The 19618-nt window shown below is 55.4% G+C and overlaps 1 protein-coding gene across 3 annotated transcripts in view; it reads left to right on the plus strand.

Moving 5' to 3' along the window:
* Window positions 1-1906: 1906 nt before the first annotated feature.
* STEAP3 (STEAP3 metalloreductase) overlaps window positions 1907-19618 on the plus strand; it is a 43395-nt gene continuing 25683 nt past the window's right edge. The window contains exon 1 of one of the 3 annotated variants that reach the window (XM_019931896.3): window positions 1907-2312. Coding sequence is in view for 2 of the 3 variants with exons in the window: in XM_073807793.1 (XP_073663894.1) it covers window positions 6705-6780 (76 nt within the window). In the remaining variant the exon portion in view is untranslated. Of the gene's footprint in view, window positions 2313-6408; window positions 6781-19618 lie in introns of those variants that run through there. The other 2 variants (XM_073807793.1, XM_073807792.1) reach the window with 2 other exon arrangements.

Below are 19618 nucleotides of genomic sequence, written 5' to 3' on the forward strand. Positions count from 1 at the left end.
CACAAGGTCCCACTGGGCCTGGTCGCCATTACCAGGACTTTGCTTTGACTCCGAGAGACCAGGGAGCCAGGGCAGGTTTTGAGCCGAGGAGTAACATGATCTGACAAATGTCTCAGAAAGATGGCACCAACTGCTCTGCCCTTGGCCTGGCCAAGGACACGAGTCTGGCACAGAGGAAGTGCTCAACCACTGTCGGTGCCACTCTCCCTCCCTGCTCAGCAGAGGGCTCGTCTGCCTCCCAGGAGTTTGGCCCCAGGAAACATGTATTGAGCTCTCACCCTTACCAGGCCCTATGCCAGGCGAGATAGGGAGACAGACAGGCAAAGCACCAAAGCCCAACGGCGTGCTTGGGCCCAACAGTGCTTGGCCTCAGCAGGTGTTCACCTCCCTCCCTCGCTGTGGCTTTCAAGGCCCTGATTGTTCTCTTGCAGAAGTTCATGCTCTACTAGGACATTCCTTGGTGCTTCTCTGCCACTCCAGCCTTCAGCTCGCTCTCCAACTCATTGGGAGCCCCTCAGAGGCCCACCAGGTCTCTTTGGAAGGATTCTGGACAGATCCTTTGAGAATGCTGGAAGACCTCTCAGTGTCTTCATTTCCCAAGCTTTATCTCCTTGTGCCTCCCTTTGGAGTTGCAGGAAGGGTGCTCAGAGACTCCCCCATAAGCCAGAGCAGATACTTAAAGAGTACCTACTATGTGCGGGGCACCATGCTAAGGGCACCAAAGAGGGCTAGGCGCTCATTCTTGTCTCCCCAAAGTCTACAACCCACTGCAGAGGCAACTTGCCATCCAAGGGCCAGAACCAGGCATGGGGCATCTGTGTCCCCAGCACCTGGAACACTGGTATGGTGGGGTTCCCTGAGTGTGGAATGCATGAAGACCTATGAGAACTGCCACAGGAGCTCAGAGAGGTCCCGGGGCAGGGTGGGGCAGGAGGGTCACCGAAGGAGGTGGGAGCGGACCTGGGCCTTGGGGCCCGGCAGAACAGCGAGCTGGGGAAGGAAGGTATTTTAGGCAGGAGGAAACCTGTGGAAGTGAGGAAGCATTGGATGCTCATGGGTGGGTCTCCACAGGGTCGGAGGATGGAGGAGAGGCCCCTCACGCCACCACCCCGCCAGGTCTGCCCCTCCCCCATTGTGGTCTAGCTGTGAGGCCATTCCCGAGGCCCAGCCCCCTGCCTCTCTGGTCTCGGGGATCAGATAACCCCTCCCTAGGACTTATCTCTCCAGAACAGGTTGTTATCCTGGAGTAATTTGAAGCTCTTTATCAAGGGCTGGCGGAATATGTACTACAGGAATAATCCAGAAAGAGTCACAGGACTCAGGTAACCCCCCGTCAGCCTCCCAGAAGATGAGTGACATTGGTGCCCTACAACCATCGGGGTCCCCATGTCCTCACCTGTAAAAGGGGGAGGTAGAACTGTCAGCAGCACATGATGTGAGGTTGTAGGTGAGAAAGGGCTTCAGGTGAAGGCACACACCTCTAGAAAGGTACCCAAAAGATATCCTTAACTTGCACCTGACTCACTGCTGTGCGGGATGCCACTAGCATGGGGGAGGGGAGGACAGTGCCCAGGGCCGGAGGTCATCTTTCTCAGGGGCAGAGGGGTGGTTTGAAGCCCAGGAAGTCTAGACATAGAGACAAGCTCCTAAGGGCCCTCCACCAGCTCCCAGGACCTGAAACTGAGGACTTCAGGAGGGTCAGAGTTCTGTCCTAAGGGTAGACAAGGGACAGAGGAGAAACAAGGAACCAAAGGCCGGGATGCAGCCTCGTCCAGGAGGGGACTGTACTGCCTGCTCCCCTTGCAGGAAGGAAGGAAGGGAGGAAGCCAGGTTGACTCTGGTGCCCTGGCCTCTTGCCACCTGTGTGAACTTGGCCTGCCACTCAACCTCGGTTATACAATGGACGTGGATTTGAGATGTCCCTCAGGTGAAGGGAGCGAGTGGGTTCCAGAAGTTACCCTGGCCTCCACACGCCCCCCTTGTCCCGGTTAAGAGTTGGTCCGGGAGTTCTGCACCCTTTAAATCGGGGAAGGGGACGCCGATCAACACGTGTCCCAAGCTCAGGCCAGGGGCTGAGGGGCGGAGGATCGTTGATGCCTGCCGCCCGAGGACCCTGCGGCTCTCCGATTGTGGCCCCGGGGGAGGCGGCCGAGCCGGATAAGCAGCAGCGGCCTGGCGGGCGGCCACCTCCCCCGCAGGTCCGGCCCCGCGGGCAGGCGGGGCGGGGGGAGAGGAGGAGCCTCCGGGCAGCGCCAGCGCCTCCGCCGCGGACCTTCTGCCGCCGCCGCTGCTCCGAGCGGCGGGCCTGAGAGGTGAGTGACCCGTCGCCCGCTCGCCCCCCGCCCCGGAGCCCGCCCCGGAGCGCCCTCGTCGCGCGCCGCCGCGCGCGTGCTGGAGACCTGGGCCGCTGGGACCGAGCCACGTGTGCCCGGCGGCAGCGAACCTGGGTCCTGGGTCCCCCACTCCGTGGGCGCCTTCCTTCCCCAGGGACGCAAACCTCAGGCACCACTCTGGCCGGGCAGGCCGGACGCGGCCTGCGCCGGGGGCCAGACTGAAGGGGCCACGCTAAGCCCCCGGGCTGCTGCCTCTCGCGCCCCAGCCCGCGGACCCGCCAAGTCCTCCGGCCCCCGGTTCCCCGCAGCTCCGGGCCCGCGGTCTCCGAGGAGGGGGGGAGCGGTGGGCGGGCTAGGCAGGCGGCAGGGGCGGGGGCTCCGGACCTTGATCGGGAGGCGGCTGGACGCACCAGTGTGCTCTGCCCGCGGAGCCTGGCAGACTTACCCCATTTCCCTTGCCCGTTTCCCCGAAATCGGGGGCAGGCTGCCCAGAGAGGTGTGGTTGGAACTTTGTTCACTCTGTATAGGTGAAGGGGAGGGTACGACAAGCTGATATTTCCTTTGAGGGCCAGGAGGCTGGGTCCACGGGGAAAATGCAGACAGGTCTCGTTGGAGCCCCGGCAGAGGACTCCGCGGAGAGGCCTTGCGGGTTTCCAGGGCCACCTCTCCAGCTCCAGAAGTAGGGATTCTGGAAATACCCACAGGGAAATATTTCTGTCCATCAGAGTGCAGTGATGATATAATTAATAGCAGACATTTATTGTGCGCTCATCTGTGCCAGACATCTTGCTTTGCACACAATATCCCAGTTAATCCTCAGCATAGGAAGGCACCTATTATCTCGTTTAAGACGGGGAAACTGAGCCTCAGAGAGCATGGGTATTTTGCAAGGATACCCGGGTAGCAAGTTGCAAAAGTAGGATTTATCTGACTTGAGAGCCCAGAGGAGCCTGCTAGTGGGAGAAGAGACAGGCCATGTTCTCAGAGGATTGTGGCAGCCTGAAGGATGCAGTAGTGGGGGTCAGAATAGCCACATGACCAAAGAGTCTCACCTGGGTGTGCCCCTTCAGTCACCTGCATGGTTTCTTTAAAAAAAAAACAACAGGTGCCTAGGTCCTACCCGCAGCTGGCTGAATCCAATTCTGCAGAGTGAACCCCTCCTACATCCAGTCAGGAGTGCCTGGAGGGCTGGCACTGTATCTAACTCATCTCTATTCCCACTTTATCCACAACGGCCAGCAGAGGGGTCGCCTTGGAGCAGGTGTTTAATCAATGTCTGATGGATGAATGGACGTAGTGGGGCAGGGGCTATCACTGGGGTAGAAAGGTTTCCCCGAAGGAGGCCTTGAATGGTAGACAGGTAGCCTCAGCCAGGCCTGGGGGAGGAAGGCCTGGAGTTGGCATGGGGTGACCCTGGCCTCAGAGCTCGCAGGGAGCTCAGGCCGGGCCATTTGTTCACTAGAGGGTTGGACAGCCAGCCCCAAGCCCGCCGAGCTCCCCAGGACCAGGCCTGGTCACACGGGGACCATAGGTGTGCCCTCTCCAGCCTAGAGATGCCGAACAGGTAAATTCCTCTCCCCTTCAAGTTTCCTGTCCTTAACTCAGGGCCCTTCCCTCGCCGGACATCTCAGAGTATTGGGCAGGGCTTCAGGTAGTTGAAAAGGGAAATTTAAGGACTAAAGCCCAACCGCACACCTGAGCAGTGGAGAGGCTGCCTGCAGGGGAGGGCACCTGGCTTTGCAGTCAGGTGGACCCCCAAGTCTGAATCACAGCTCTTTACCATGTGGCCTTGGCCAAGTCCTCAGTTCTCTGAACCTGCTTCGTCTACGAAAACTTGCTAAGGGCTTGGGACATAATCTTCCTGTAAAACAGGAACAATAATGCCTGCCGGGGGTGGTGTATGTGCACTGTGTGAAGTGCTGGGTTTTAGGAGTGCAGTAAATATCAGATCCCTCCCCCTTCCCCCAGAGTTTGTGTTGAAGTCGGCTGGGGACCTTCCAGGCTCATTGCTCTTCTGCTCTGAATCCCTCGGCTCACTAGAGCGTGGCCTCCATGCTCCCCTTCTCTGTTGCAGACCTGACCTCGGGCCCAGGCCTCAATTTGGGAGCTGTGGAGATTACAGAACTTGGAGGTGGGGAGGCAAGGGTTGAGGGGACAGGGCGCTCTAGGTGATTTTCAAGTCTGACTTCCTTCTGCCTGCTCGCTGCAGCTGGACCCACCTGCCTGTCCAACCTGCCCCGCTGTTCCCAGACCTCTGCATGTCAGCCCTTCACATCCTTGGCGTGCCGTGAGCACCTCTTCCTTCACACCTGAAGTGGCAATTGTCACCATCACTGAACGTCCCGCTTCCCACACGCCAAGCATGTTATGTGTGTGAGCACACTGAAACCTTCCGACTCTCTTACGAGGTAGACGGTGCTGTTCTCCCAGCCATGTAACTTTCCCAAGAACACGAGACTCCATTCTTTTGAGCCCAGATTTGTGCTCCTAACCGCTAACTCTATGCTTGTCCAAATTCTGCCTCATCGTTTATTCTTTCAGCATTTACTGAGCACTGACTTGGTGCCAGGCACTCAGGACCTGGCCGAGTCCCACTTCTGGCAGGATGAGTGTCCGTTGCCATTTATCATCCCACGAAAACCCACGCCCTCCACTTATGTCTGAATACAAGTGGGGCAGCTGAGGCCCAGGTCCCACAGCTAATGCCAGTCAGGATTCCAAAGCGGAGACGGCTCCCGCCTAGCTGGAGGTATTGACCGCTGTGCCTGCTGTCAGGGTGGGATCGGTGGCTGCTAATTTATGCAGGATCCTAAACCCCTGCATTGGCACTCCAACCCAGAGCAAAATGTTTCCCTCCTCCTCAGGTGCGGAAAACTGTCACTAGAGAATTACTCTTTCCAATCAGTCTGTCCTCATCGGTCACCACAGTCACCGGGCAGAACGTGCGACGGGTGAGCCCTGATTGTCCTACAATCAGGCAGTAACTTACTCCTTGTTCCCTCTTCTGCTTAACGAGAGCCAGGTGGGGTCGGAGCACAGCACAGTTTTAAGCCTTTTGGAGCTCTCGGATTAGGAGATTAAACAGTGAAAAATGCAGCCCCAAGACTATCAAATCAGTCACAGGCAAATGGAGAGGAATTTAGGGACTGGTGAATGGGCTTCCTAAGCTTTCCACGGGGAGTGGGCCTAAGCTTTCTTGGTTCACGTGTAGACAGCAGGTTTCCCAGAGCCGGTGTGCCGGGTCTGTGACGGGAGGACCGTTCCCGTTACTGGATCGTCCGATGCCTATGGTGGCCGTCAGGCTGTGGGAAGGGTAGGCCTGTGATTTGACTGGCGGGCTTGGGAGGGTGACAGCATGCCCTGCAGTCGGGGTGAAGGTCTCTCTGAAGCTGAATGACTCAGGGCTCACAGCTGAGGATGTTAGGGGGCTTCAGGTGGCCCTGTGAGACGGGCCCCCCAGGGGGAGTCTGCGCAAAGACAGGACGGCCAAACGCAGGGCCTGTGGAGTCACCCAAACGGGCCTTTTGGGATCCAAGGGGCCTGTGCTGAGCCCGGGCGCCCAGTCGGACGTGTACCTGGGTCGGTAACGCACTGGACGCGGCCTGAGCCGCCGCTGCAGGTCAGGGAACGCACGCCCTTTGCGGCTGGTCTGCGGAGATGGCTCCACTCTGGCTGGAAGTCAGGTGGCGCCTGGAACTGGAAGGGAAGAAAGCAAGACGTGCCGGGCCAGGTGGCCAAGGGTTGTGACGGGGGCTCAGGGCGTTCCATCGGGGAAGCCCCGCCCTCCTGGTGTTGCTGGATTAGAAGCCTGGAGGCTGGAGGCCTGACTGCTTTGTAAGCTCTGGCTTGGCTGCCTTTTGTCCTCCCGTAACTTTTGCTACAACTCTTCTTGAACATTCTGATCCCGCGTGGCTATGTGTGGCAAGCGAGGGGAGAGGGGGCATCCCAAGATTGGGGGGAGCTCAGGCAGAACCCCAGGGGACAGGACATCAGAGCTGGAGCCATGGGGGTGTGCCAGGACATCCTGTCTGCTCATACCTGGCGGGTTTGCTTTCAGAAGGAAGTGCGGTTTCCTGACTGTGCAGCTTCTCCAAGGGGCTAGGAGACCACCCGGTAGCTCTGATGGGAACAGAGCGTGCTGAGCCCACCCCAACTACTGCATCAGGCAGCGGCTCCACGCACAGAGCTGCCCGGAAGTCCGCTGCCGAAACTCCTGGGCGATTTGGTGTTCACTGTTCTAGAGCACTGCCGAGAGCCCCCAGCCCGCAGGCGTCTACCAGCCTCACTGAGGCTGGGGGCTGGGTAGGTACACAGGAGTGGAGAGCCCTCAGGGAGCTTGTAGTCAACTGGGAAGCTGAGTGAAGATGCAGAATGCTACCAGGCGGCAGAGGGAGAAGAGGCCAGGGCTGCCTGTGGCCGGTGGCCCACAGTGGAACGCAGGACATGCGTAAGTAAGAGCAATGCTAAGATGTGGGTTTGGGGCTTTCATGTTCGCTGTCTCACTTAACCATCAGAACAGAGGAGGAAAATAGCCTGCCCAAGGTCACACTGCTGGTACACGGCCAAACCTGAATTCACACCTAGGTCTGTCTAACTAGATCTCCCACCTGAACAGCTGCCTCTGTATTCAGAGCGGGGGAGAGGGTTTCAGGACTCTGGGGGGCTGGGAGGTACCTGGCAGGACCAAGGGCCCAGGCTGGGTCTTTAGGGAAGGGGCATTTGGATGGCCATGAGGCTGTCAGGACTTCAGGTGGAGGCAGCAGCCCTGGCAGAAGTGGGGGGCAGCGGGGACTGAAGGAGGCAGGGTGAGCTGAGTAGGAGAAAGTCGGTCTGCACGTGCTGGCCTAGGCTGGACTACAGAAGATGCCAGAATGCCCCTGCCCACAGGCGGGTGCGCTCGAGTAGAAGTGACAGGTCCTAGGAGCCACAGCGGAGAACCGTGCAGGCCCTGATCTGTTGCTGGTAATAAGAGTAAACCTGTCAGGAGCCCAGGGTGATGTATTCTGGTCATCAAAGGCCCGGATGCCCAGGCTTACTCAGAGCTAGTTTCCCAAGATCGCCAGTTTTCCAACCAGTTGAAAACAATCAAATACACCTGTCGTGAGACTGAACTTGGCATAATTAACTTCAATGATACGAAAGCCTCCAAACCTCTAGCCTCCCTCTGTGCTGTTGGCGTGGCCTCCAGGGTCGCTGGCAGAGCAGGGTCACCGGCACGGGCAGGCCCACCCCATCCATGCTTTGCCCTCCGAACGGGGTTGTCTTTCTGTGGGTCCTCCTGTCTGTCTGTCTTTCTCCGCACCATGGGCACAGACTAGCAAGTAAAGACGACTGTGAAGCCTTTGCTGGTACAAAACGTAACGAGTTATCACTAAGCCAGTGACAGCCACAGTGATTGCAATGCGTCACCCACCCAGCAACTGGTAGATTGCCATTGTCTGCAGCCATTACGTTCGGCTTTGTATCCGAGAAGTAAAGGCGTCCCTCTCTTTCTCTTTCTCTTTCTCCTTCTCTCTCTCTCTCTCTCTCACACACACACACACACACACATACACACAGCCCTGTGGTGAGGCAGTCCGCCCTGCAGTGGATGACGTTTATTCATTTTATGTATCCTGGGTTCTGCTGTCTGTCCCGCCTCAGTTCCTGTAGCAAAGAGACTTGACTCTGAGCCACTAATTACCACCAGTGAGGTTTCCTCCCTAAACAGGAAGCATGAAGACAGAGCCACTCTCCCGCAGTGCACTCTGAAACCGAGCATCAGTCACTACCCCATCCACTCCCTGCAGCCAGGGACTGGAGTGCAGGTTGAGGGGGCCGGCAGCCTGGCCCGTGGCAGGTCCCACGCCTCCTCAGCATCCTCCTGTCTTCAAAACCAAAGTCAGGCTGCTCGCAGGTCAGAGGGAGACCCCAGCAGGAACGGGTGGCCAGATCACAGTGGGGCTGTCAAGGACCCATGCTTCAGACCCTCACATCAGCCTGTCGTGGGTGAGTCCGGTGAGAGCCAAGGTGGCCTGGGCAGTGTGTGGGCCCCTCCCTCCAGCCCCACGAGCCCCTGGCCTGCTTAAGTGGACCCCGGCACCTCAGGGAGCCCCCGTTTGGCAACTGGCACCAAAGAGCACAGTCTGGTGAAGTTCTTGCCAAGATGGGAGATCTTATCACGTGCACGTTAAGTCAGGAACCTTTTCAGAATAAGGGGTTTAAGGATTTATCACACACAGTGCCTTCAGTTAATGAGAACAAGAGCTTTGCGGGTTCTGGTGTGTTACAAAAAAAAAAGGTTCATGTTTATGATGTATTTCTGTGGAAGGCAGGTCCATTGGGGAATTGTAAATTTTACTTATCGGTAACCACTTCTGGGTTGGTTTATCAGAGAACGACTAGTGTAAGTAATCAAACCGGATTTTTCTAGAATGTTTCAAAAATCTAAGTGTCTGTATAAAGCCCTAAAAATTATTCATTCACTTCTATTTTGCAAGCGGTGTGGTGATAAACCTCTTTTCTGTCCAACCAAACTTGCACATGCGTGTATCTGTGTGTGTACAGGCTTGTATGAGCGTGTACGCACCCGTGCTTCTCGTATTCTCTTTTGTAGGAGCTCCTCAGCCTTCTTTTTAAAACTGTAATGATTTTTTAATGATGTCTAAATAACGATTCCAGGCAGTATTACAAGAAATGTAACAGTAAAATGTTTGTAAGAGTCCATCAGAAAGGCAAAATGCCCACAGAGAAAATAGAAATGCACCAATTAAGATGTGTGTGGCTATGACCCAGCTTTTAAACCTGGATTTGAGACTGGCATCTTCTATGCTGTCTCCCCTCAAGTCAGCTGTCGGCGGGGAGGGTGTGTGTGTGTGAGGGGCACCTGGACTCAGGTAGCACCTCCTTCTTGCCCCCTGGACCCATTCATCTGAGATCAGCGAGGGAGGGCCTGCACTGCCTTGGTTTAGAATCTAGGAGAAGAGGGCAGCCCCAGATTTGCAGATACAGCCTGAGAACGAGAGGCTGGAAAGTATGAGTTTGGGCAACTCAGCAGGGCAGAGGGAGAACCACAAGGAAGCCAAGACCACCTCAGAGCCCCACGTAGATCAGGTAACCGGCTACGACTCATGCCCACGACCACGAGCTGCCCAGCCTCACTGCCCCAGAGGCAGCTTGAATGCAGGGACTGGACGGGACTAGGGCAAGAGCCAACAGTGGGGCCTCAACCTCAGTTTTCTCATCTGTAAAATGGAAGTAATGATCCCCTGAGTGTACAAGTCCACAGTCAGAGTCTCCCCGCCGTTTGAGTCGGGCCCCGCCTCACGGTAAGTCCTCTTCTTTGACTCCTGATCGACGGTGATGTGGCAGCTGCCAGGCACTAGTTGGGTGCCGGCATGTGACCTCCCAGCTGCATCCCGGTAGGGGAGGGCAGGCGAACCTCAGAGCCCCGGGGAGTCCCGGGATTTCTCCATGATGTGGCTTCAGGGCCAGTCACGTGGAGGGAAGGGGGAACTAGGGGACTTCCCTGAAAGCTGCTTCTATTTGCATAGCAAGTAGCCGGCTTTTTACTTAGATTGTCTGTTTCAGATCTATAAAATGGGAACGATTTTGTAGGAGGTGTTATTCACTTTACCTGACTGGGAAATGTAAATTATTCATACCAAGGGTATTCGTTTTCATACTAACATTAGCGCATAGGGAGGGGTGACGGAGATTAAAGGGGGCTAGGGACCCCACCGCCAACCACCCCTTGGACCTCTAAGTCCAAGTAGGTACTAAGGAAAGTACCTGCCATCGTGTGCTGGTTCCATCCTGTTACCTGTGCTGCAGAGAGCCAAGGGAACTAGGGGAGGGGCATTCATCCTGCCTTGAAGGGGAGGTAGGGTGAGGACTTCACAGAGGAGTGGCCTTTCTGCTGCACTGTGAATTTTGTCCTTTGGAGGAAAAGGAATTTCCAGGCACAGAGATTAAATCTATGACTTGAGCGGGGGGGAAAAAAGCATCAGGGGGGATGGCCAGAGTCGAGACTATAGATCAGGCGGGCCTTGGTTGGGAAAAGCCACGGAGGCCATCTGCCGGAAGCCACAGCTGGGCCTCACCTGCCCCAGACGCTTCTCCCTGATGGAGACTGGGCAGACCGCTCTACCCCCTGGCTCAGAGGCTCATTGGGCCCTGGAGCCATCGACCCAGCATCCCTGAAGCCTCCTTCCCTGGGTATGCACTTACCAGGCTGCACCCTGATGTGCCTCGGCTATGGGGTTTGATTTCCTACTTTTGCCAGAGTTGCATAACCTAAGCTGCATTTGTGTTATTCTGTTTGTTTGCAGTGTTTAAGCACAGCTGTGCATTGGTCTGTGTTACAAAGTTCATCAAATAGTGAAATGTCTGGCCAGTTCTAACAGTATGGCCAGGCTACCGGAGGGACTCGAAACGCATTGTATGATTGAATCCCCACTGGGTGCAGGAGGACCCCGGCTAGGTTCTGGAGATAACAGCCAGGACTCACTCAAGCGCACTGTGCCCTCAGGCACAGAATCTAGCAGTTAAGTCATTCAAGCCACAAACATTGATCGAGCACCTACATGGTGCCAGGCCCCAGGCTGGATGCTAGAGACACAGAAATGAGTTGGAAGTGGCCCCCAGTCTGGCGGGGTGACAGATGAGTGAACCGGTGTGTGCAGTCAGTGGTAATGTGACAGGAGTGCGGAGGCCACCTGGAAAAGGTGGCCCATCAGCAGGGCGGAGCTGGGGAAGCCTAGGCTCCGCAACCCAAGAAACTGGCCACGTGAGGCGGGCTGAGCTCCTCGGCAGGAGCCCCGGGAGCTGCCTCTCTCTGGCTCGGCTGCCTGCCTCTGCCCCTTTCCCGTCCTCCAGCCTCACCGGGAGCAGGGTGCCCATTGCTGAATCCGCAGATTTACGCCACGGCAAGGGGGAAGGTGGGGACAGCAACATCCCATGAGACCCATCTGGTCCCACGGGTTGCAGCAGCGGGTGTCCCTGGAAAGCAAGAAGCCACCCAACCCCAGGTGCTAAGGCTGCAGGTTCAGCGGCCACTGCCGACAGCCTCTAGCCTGGTGGGATTAAGGGGTCCAGGGAGCTGGCTGCTTCCACACGCCAGCACCCCGACCTCCCTGGGCAGAGACAGGCATTCCTCCCTGGCTGCCGCAGAGCTGGGCATGCCGTCTTGCAAGCACTTCTCTCTTAGCTGCGGGGTGTAGCTGGCCTTTCCCCTAAGAGTCCCGAGAGGACAAGCCGTCTTCTAGCCACCTGCCAGAACACCTGCTGGGTACAGGTACTCAGGGAGTAACAAATGAGGAGATTTTTCAGACGAGCATTGGCAGGACCAACCTTTGCATCAAACTGTACAGGCTGTGCACTGTACGTCTCCAGAGGGCCCTGTTCACACGGATCACAGTGTAAATCACGCCCCTGGGGTTGGGCAGCATGGGGACCCTAGCATCTTCCCGCTTTGCGCCCCTGGTCTTGGCGCTGACCACCGACTCCCTCCCCCTCGCAACCAGCACTGACCACCCTCCTGCCTCTGTGCCCGTGAGCACTTGCTCCAGGCCTGGCTATTAAATCTTAGTGAAAGGAAGTCATGAATATGGTGTCAGGCTGTCTGAATTCTAGGTCATCCAGGAAACTCGTACTCTGGGATAATCACCCCAGTTGTTGTGTTGGGGGCTCCTGGGTCCCCAGGATCTGTGTGGTCTCCCAGTTCTACTACTCCCTTCACCCTCAGCCTGCAGTGGGCCTGGTGACCCACGTACAGGAGGGGAGGGGACCGTGGGAGCGATTCTCCTGGAGGGTTTGCCTCGTTGGCTGAGTGGGCAATGCCGCCATGGCCTGGACCACCTTCTCCTTACCAGAAGGAGCCAGCTTTGGGAGGCCAGGGTGTGCAGCAATGGGGCACACACACCTGACCCTCAAGACCAAGAGGAACATAAGGGGAGATACTGATACCAGGGGCCCTGTGGGTCAGGGAGGGCTTTATGGAGAGCTGGGCCTGACTATAAGAATTAGAGAAGTGATGCATTAATTCACTCACCCCTCACATAGACCTTTTGTGAACATCTACTGCAGTGATTTTCAGCCGGGGGTCCTATGACCGGCAGCATCAGAAATCCTGGGGAAGGGCTTCCCTGGTGGCGCAGTGGTTGAGAGTCCACCTGCCAACGCAGGGGACACGGGTTCGTGCCCCGGTCCGGGAGGATCCCACATGCCGCGGAGCGGCTGGGCCCGTGAGCCATGGCCGCTGAGCCTGCGTGTCCGGAGCCTGTGCTCCGCAACGGGAGAGGCCACGACAGTGAGAGGCCCGCGTACCGCAAAAAAAAAAAAAAAAGAAATCCTGGGGCTGCAGCCCAGCAGTATGTTTTAACAGGCCCACCAGATGACTCCAGTGTAGCTCAGGCTTGACCTAATGGCCCTGGGCTAAGTGCTGGGATTACAGAAGGGAGTTTCACTCTTTTCTCGCCCTCAAGGAACTTGGAGTCCGGGGAGGAGACAGGCAGGAAGGAGAGAAATACTGTCAGTGGGAAAGGGCTGTTCTCAACGGGTGGGAAGGCAGAGAGGCAGCTAGTAGGGTTTGATCCAGGAGCTGGGGATGCTGGTGAGGAAGGGTGGCCGGGGACCTCAATGGCATGAGGAGCCATTAGGGAGCCCGGTGTTGGGACTAGCAACCCCTAGAGGGCTCACTGCCCAGTCCCAGACCACCCTGGTGCCCTGCCCCTGACCACCAGCCTCTTCCTACTATACCCCTCCCTGCTCTACTGCCCCCCTCTTCTTAGCTCTTCCCGAGTCCCAAAGAGTAGCAAGTCTTTTCCTCCAGTTGTCTTGGTGAGAAGTGTGTGCAGATCCCCAGACTGTTATCTCAGAGCTTATTTTTAGAAAATTTCAGAGTAAATTTTTCCATTCAGCAGAGAACACCGTGTATTGATTTAGGCGCTTCTATGTATGCGTTACACAGACCAAAGGTTTTTAAAACTCCTGGGCAGAAAGGAACGTCTTGAAAATTGTGTGACTTTAACGGGCTCAGACCATGGCACTTGGCTCATCTCATCTAATCCTTCCTACATTTCATTCAGGTAAGTAACATCGCTCCATTGTACAGATGAGGAAACTGAGGCTCAGAGGGGTAAAGTGACTTGCCAAAGCCACCCAGCTCATAAGGGACGCAGCTGAACTATGACCCCATAGCTGCCTGGGTTCTTGCTGGCCTGTCTCGCAGTTTACGAAGGCGTCTGATCCTGAGTAAACCCAGAGCATCCAGATGTTTTCCCGAGACCACATTCTGCTGGACGAGCTTCCCCATGACCAGTGATGGCTCTCGGGGGCTGATCTGCTGCCTCGTTAAGGAGGGAATGCGTTTGGTGGGGAGAGACGAATGGATCGGACCTAACGCAAGCAGATTTGCAGTGGTGTGCCAGTTTCTAGCCATATGTCTTTATATAAACCCTCAGCCACTTGGATGGGTAGCAGATGCCTGCCAGTCCCCTCTCACTGGAATACATCTGTCCTGTTCACTGACCCACCCTGGGAGCTGGCAGGGTGGGCCGCAGGCCTCAGTACCCTTCCTCGCATGCCGTCCAGTGTGGCTCTAGGACAGCTGTCTGCTGGCATGGGGTGGAGTGCAGAGAAGTAGCCGTGTGGGCAGAAGCTGCAGGGCCCACTCAGGAGCCAAGAGGGCTGTTTAGCCCATGGTACCATCTCCCCTACACCAACATAAGCCTCACTTTGCTAGAGGTCCTGGGGCTTAGAAACCTCAAATTTTGGAAAACAGCTAAGAAATAACTTTGGAAGGTTGCAGAATCACCAGCATTGATGTCACAAAATTCACGCATTAAGCTCACTGAAGAGTCCTTAAACTCTCACCAAAGCATGTTTATTCTTAGTTTACACACATTAATAACAGGCTGTGTGGTATCTCCGCTTTTTTTTTTTTTTTTTTTTTTTTTTTGCGGTACACGGGCCTCTCACTGCTGCGGCCTCTCCCGTTGCGGAGCACAGGCTCCGGACGCGCAGGCTCAGCGGCCATGGCTCACGGGCCCAGCTGCTCCGCGGCATGTGGGATCCTCCCGGACCGGGGCACAAACCCGCGTCCCCTGCATCGGCAGGCGGACTCTCAACCACTGCGCCACCAGGGAAGCTCTCAGCTTTTCTGTAACAACTTTAATGAGCTATAATTCACATGCTATATAATTCATCCATTTAAAGTAAACAACCAGTGGTTTTTCGTGTGTGCACAGAGCTGTACAACCACCACTACAGTCAATTTTAGAACATTTTCATCCCTTCCAAAAAGAAACCCTGTACCATTTCCCCCCACCCCTTCTCCCCTTACTCCCTGGCAGCCTCTCTTCTACTTTCTGTTTCTATAGGTTTGCCTATTTCTAGGCATTTCCTGTAAATGGAATCATACAATAGGTGACCTTTTGTGACTGGCTGCTTTCATTTAGCGTAATATTTTCAGGGTTCGTCGTGTTGTAGCATGTATCAGTACCTCATTCCTTTTCATTACTGAATATTATTCTATTGTGTGCATAAACTACATGTTGTTGATGCATCCGTCAGTTGACGGTCGTTGTGTTGTTTCCACTCTTTGGGTATTGTGAATGTGCTACTAGGAATATTGGTGCACCTATTTTTTTTTTTTTTTAAACTGGGCCAAGCTTTTTTTTTTTTTTTAACCCCACATTTGTTTATTTATTTATTTTTTGGCTGTGTTGGGTCTTCGTTTCTGTGCGAGGGCTTTCTCTAATTGTGGCCAGCGGGGGCCACTCTTCATCGTGGTTCGCGGGCCTCTCACTATGGCGGTCTCTCTTGTTGCGGAGCACAGGCTCCAGATGCGCAGGCTCAGTAGTTGTGGCTCACGGGCCTAGTTGCTCCGTGGCATGTGGGATCTTCCCAGACCAGGGCTCGAGCCCGTGTCCCCTGCGTTAGCAGGCAGATTCTCAACCACTGCGCCACCAGGGAAGCCCGGGTGCACGTATTTTTGTGTGTACATATGCTTTCATTTCTCTAGGTTATATATGTTCCTAGGAGTGGGATTGCTGGGGCATATAGAAACTCTGTGTTTAACTTTTTGAGGAGCTTCCAGACTCTTTTCCCTATGGTGGCTACACCATTTTACTTTCCCACTAGCAGCGGATGAGGGTTCTGATTTCTCTACATCCTCACCAACACTTATCTTCTCTGTGTTGTTTTGATGAAGCCATCCTAGTGGGTGTAAAGAGGTATCCCGTGGTTTTAATTTGCATTTCCCTGGGGGCTGTTATGTTGAGCATCCTTTTATGTGCTTATTGACAGCTAGTATATTGTTGGAGAAATGTCTACTCAAATCCTTTGCCCATTTTTATATAGGTTGTCTTTTTAATATTGAGTTGTAAGAGTTCTTTATATATTTAGAAACAAGTCCCTTACCAGATATATGATTTGTAAAATTGGTCTCTCATTCTGTGGGTTGTGTTTTCACTTTCTTGATAGTGTGTTATCTGTATTTCTTGTCCACAGCAAGTGAGCAGGACCCGGGAGGGCTTTAATTAAGAGGCCAGCAGGCTGACAGCTGTGATAAATATCCTGACAGTGAGGGAGGATATAAGGCTATAGAACTTTCCTATGGAAACAAGACGAGACTCAAGAACATCCCTTCTTGCAGCTCAGGTTGATCTCTGGGTTCTGGGTGAGGACCTGACTGCCTTCTCTTGAAATATGCACTGCATTTTGGAAGGATTTCTGCCCCCAAAGGACAAAATAGAGTAAGGTTTGAAGCTGTAAGCTCCCGTGATGTGTATCTCTGGCCACAGACATGCACGGAACTTCTGCAGTGTGCCAGGCACAGAGCTGGGTTTTGGAGTCGGGCCACGGAACAAGCATGGTGATCTCTATCTACCCTCCCAAAGCTGACTGGGAGTGGGGCGGCGCAGGGGTGCACAGAGAAGCCAACAGGCAAAGGACCCGGGGAAGCCCCCAACCACAGGCAAAGCCCCAGGCCCTTAACTACCCCATGCTCACTGAGCGAGGCCGGGCAGCCCTCGGTCATTTTACAGATGATGAAGTTAGGGGGAAGATGTAACTTGTCCAGCGTCTACTGGTGAGGAAATCGTCGGGATAGAACCCAGAGTTTCAGCCTCTCGGATCCATACTCTTTTCATCCCTATAATTTTTAGGTTTAAAAAAAAGTTCTGGGCAAGAATTTGTGTTTTCATTTATGGCTTGCCAACTCCCGGGTGCCGGCTGTAGGCGCGCACCAGTTTGCCCCCGGGGCCGCAAGCTGTCCGTGGACACCTGCTGTTCGGCCCCTGGGCCTTTGCTCACACAGGCTCTTCTTTCTAGAAGGCTTTTCCAGGCTCCCTCTCACATCCTTCAAGGCTCAGCTCAGGCCCACCTCCTGCAGGAAGCCGCCCAGCTGCCCTGCCTGAAGGCAGCGTCCTCTCTCAGGAGACCTTGTTCAATTGCGTCTTGCGCCTGTCACTCCGCAGGGACCCAGGTGTCTAGGAGGGTGTGGACCTCCCCAGGGATGGTAAGGGGTCATCCCCGGGAGCAGGAAGAAAGCTCAGAGCTTCTGTCTGTGTTTAAATTTTAGACTTATCTCTTTACATTTATATTTGTTTATATATGATTTATTCTGTATATAACATTATAGTGCACCAGTCATATTTAAATATATTTATAAATAAATAGAGCAGTAATAGGAATGTGTCCCCCTAATTTAATGTTAAAATCTAAAACTAAAGTTTGAAGATAACTGTGGGCTGCTTGAGGACAAGAACTGGGCCATATTCCTCTGTCAGTCCCCGAGGCCAGAAGTGCTACCTGAGTCAGCCTCTGGCTGGGAGGGGGTGGGCGGCACCCCAGTTGGCTTGTAGACCATCCGGCCGCCGGCTGCCCAGCTGGTCACCCCACCGCCACCTACCCACACCCAACTCCATGGTGATCCCTTCCCGGCCGTGGCCTGCTCCGGCCACTGGGGTCTGAAGGGCTGCGTGCTGCCCGTGCAGAACAGGCTGCGGGCTTGTCCACGCCCTGCCTGCCCACGTGCCTGGGGGCCACGCCTGGCCCGCCGGCCTGCCCAAGAGCGGACGGGAGCTGGCAGGTAGGCCAGTGGGCCAGGCGCGGCTCCCAGCCACAAACAGCCCATGTCAGGGCCCTGCCGGGAAGGAGGCGAGACCGGGCAAGGCAGGCAGAGACCCAGAGAGGACTGGGAACCGTAGCTGGTGCCAGTGCCTGCACACCCGGGCCTCCGTGCTGCTTCGTCCGCAACCTGGGAGGGGGAAACGGGCAGGTTTGTGTGTGCAGGCCGCAGGCCCCCCGAGCCCAGCGGCTGTTGGATTCCTCCCCCCACCCCCAGATCTGTAAATAGAACAGCCAGGGAGCCAGGGCCCAGCCAGGATTAGGCACTCTCACCTTTGGGCCACATGGACAGTCAACAAGGACTCTGCTGGACCTTTGGGGCCTCCAGGACTCTACCACCTGTCCTACCCTCGCCAGCATCACGCCAGCAGCAGGCCTTGTGCTGGGCACTGGGAGGGTGGAAGAATTTTGAAAGGCCCGTGAAGCACTTCAGAGAATACACACACACACACATACACACACACACACACGCACGTGTACACATAGCACTAGCCAGAAAAGGTGGCTCTGAGCTCTCGTTAACTAGTTTCATCCTCACAACAAGGCATGGTAGAGGTACAATTCGTGTCCGCATTTTAAACGTGAGGGGACTAAGGTGCAGAGGCACCTGGGTAGTGAGTGATGGGCGTGGCTATGATTAGAACCCAGCACCTCTGCCCAGGTGGCTGTGTCCCTGCGTCAGAGCTGGAGGGGAAGGAGGCATTACAACCTGGCGTTTTCCTGTCCCAAGGATCGAATTTTGGTAGCAAGCACTTTAGAGGTGCTTTACGTTTAATTTCCATTTACCCTGCCGCTAAAAGCAGGGCCCTGTAGGACCATAAGTCTGGGATGTTTAATAGGGTCCCCAGATGCTCTCATGTCCCAGGGCCAGTTTGGGGCAAAGCTGGGACAAGCCCCAGGCCGTCAGGCCCATGCCCTTGGCTTCCCTCTGCTGCAGCTGCCTCGTCTGGGGTCCCCAAAAGGGGACCGAATGAGGTTCTCAGCAGTGAGCCTTGAGTGCCAGCCCCAAACCCTTCCTCCCCCCGTTGTGATGCTAAGTCTCGAGATAAACGAGGACAGGATGCAAAGTCCAGGTCTCACTGACTTTCTCTTTGGGCTGGTTCAGGTTTGCCGTGAGGCTGTGAATCAGTCGGGGCTCTGCAAGGACCAGCAGATGCTGTGTGTGCCATGAAGCCCTCCCTGGCTGCCCCTTTGGCAGCCGCATCCCTTCCTTCCCTGCATCCACTCATGGGTGGACACGCCACCCGACACGCACACGATTATAAACCATCCGAAAGTGGGAAGCACATCTTGTTCATCCTTATGTTCCTAAGTGTTCAGCACGTGGTAGTTGCCCAGGAGATGGGAGGGAGAAGAGAGAGAGCAAAGCCGGAGGAGAGGCTTCTGTCCAGGGGGGGATCTACTTGGGATCCTCCAAATTGCTAGCAAATGTGAAGACGACCTGAAGGCCTCAGCGTGGCGACTCTCCCTCCCCGTAGGGACAAAACCTGCCCCAGGACTGGTGTCTCCACGTGGCTGAGGCAGGGACTGGGGAAAGCCCTGGGGTATCTGTCCCAGTCATGACTGACCCATAGGGAAGGCTGGAGTCCCTGGGGAGGGATTTACAGTTACCTTGGCCCAAATCCCTGGCTCTGACCTGGGAGTCTGAGGCCACCTGCAAGGCCCCTGTCACCACTCGCCCCTCTTCCCAGGGCTGCAGAGGTGCTGACAGGGTCTCTACATCCTTACTTTGCCTCATCCCCGCTGCTGGGACAGTGCTGGCAACGAGTGTCTGCGTCATTGCCGACAGCCATCCACCCAGTGCTTACGACATACCGAGAGCTCTGTTCTGAGTGCTATACCCACATTGGTTTCATTCCTACAACCTCCCCATAAGGAAGGTACTGTGATCTCTCCCTTTTATAGCTGGGGAACTGGGGCACTGACAGGCCCAAGGTGGCAGAGTGAGAACTAGAACCCAGGCTTACCCGACGGTCAGTCAGGTGCTAAGGCAGCCCGTGGACACACGACCCTAAGCCTGGGCTCTGGGGATCCTCGGGAGGCCCATTTGCGTCTACAAAGCATAGATCATCACCACTTGGAAAAATATCCTGTACCCAGACCAGGCAGAAAACGCTCTTTCCCGTTTTTCAGGGAGTGGCAATCCCCGTCTGAGCCCACAGTCAGCCTGGCCT

The sequence above is a fragment of the Tursiops truncatus genome, chromosome 7 (assembly GCF_011762595.2).
Source record: "Tursiops truncatus isolate mTurTru1 chromosome 7, mTurTru1.mat.Y, whole genome shotgun sequence".
Taxonomy (NCBI): Eukaryota; Metazoa; Chordata; class Mammalia; order Artiodactyla; family Delphinidae; genus Tursiops; species Tursiops truncatus.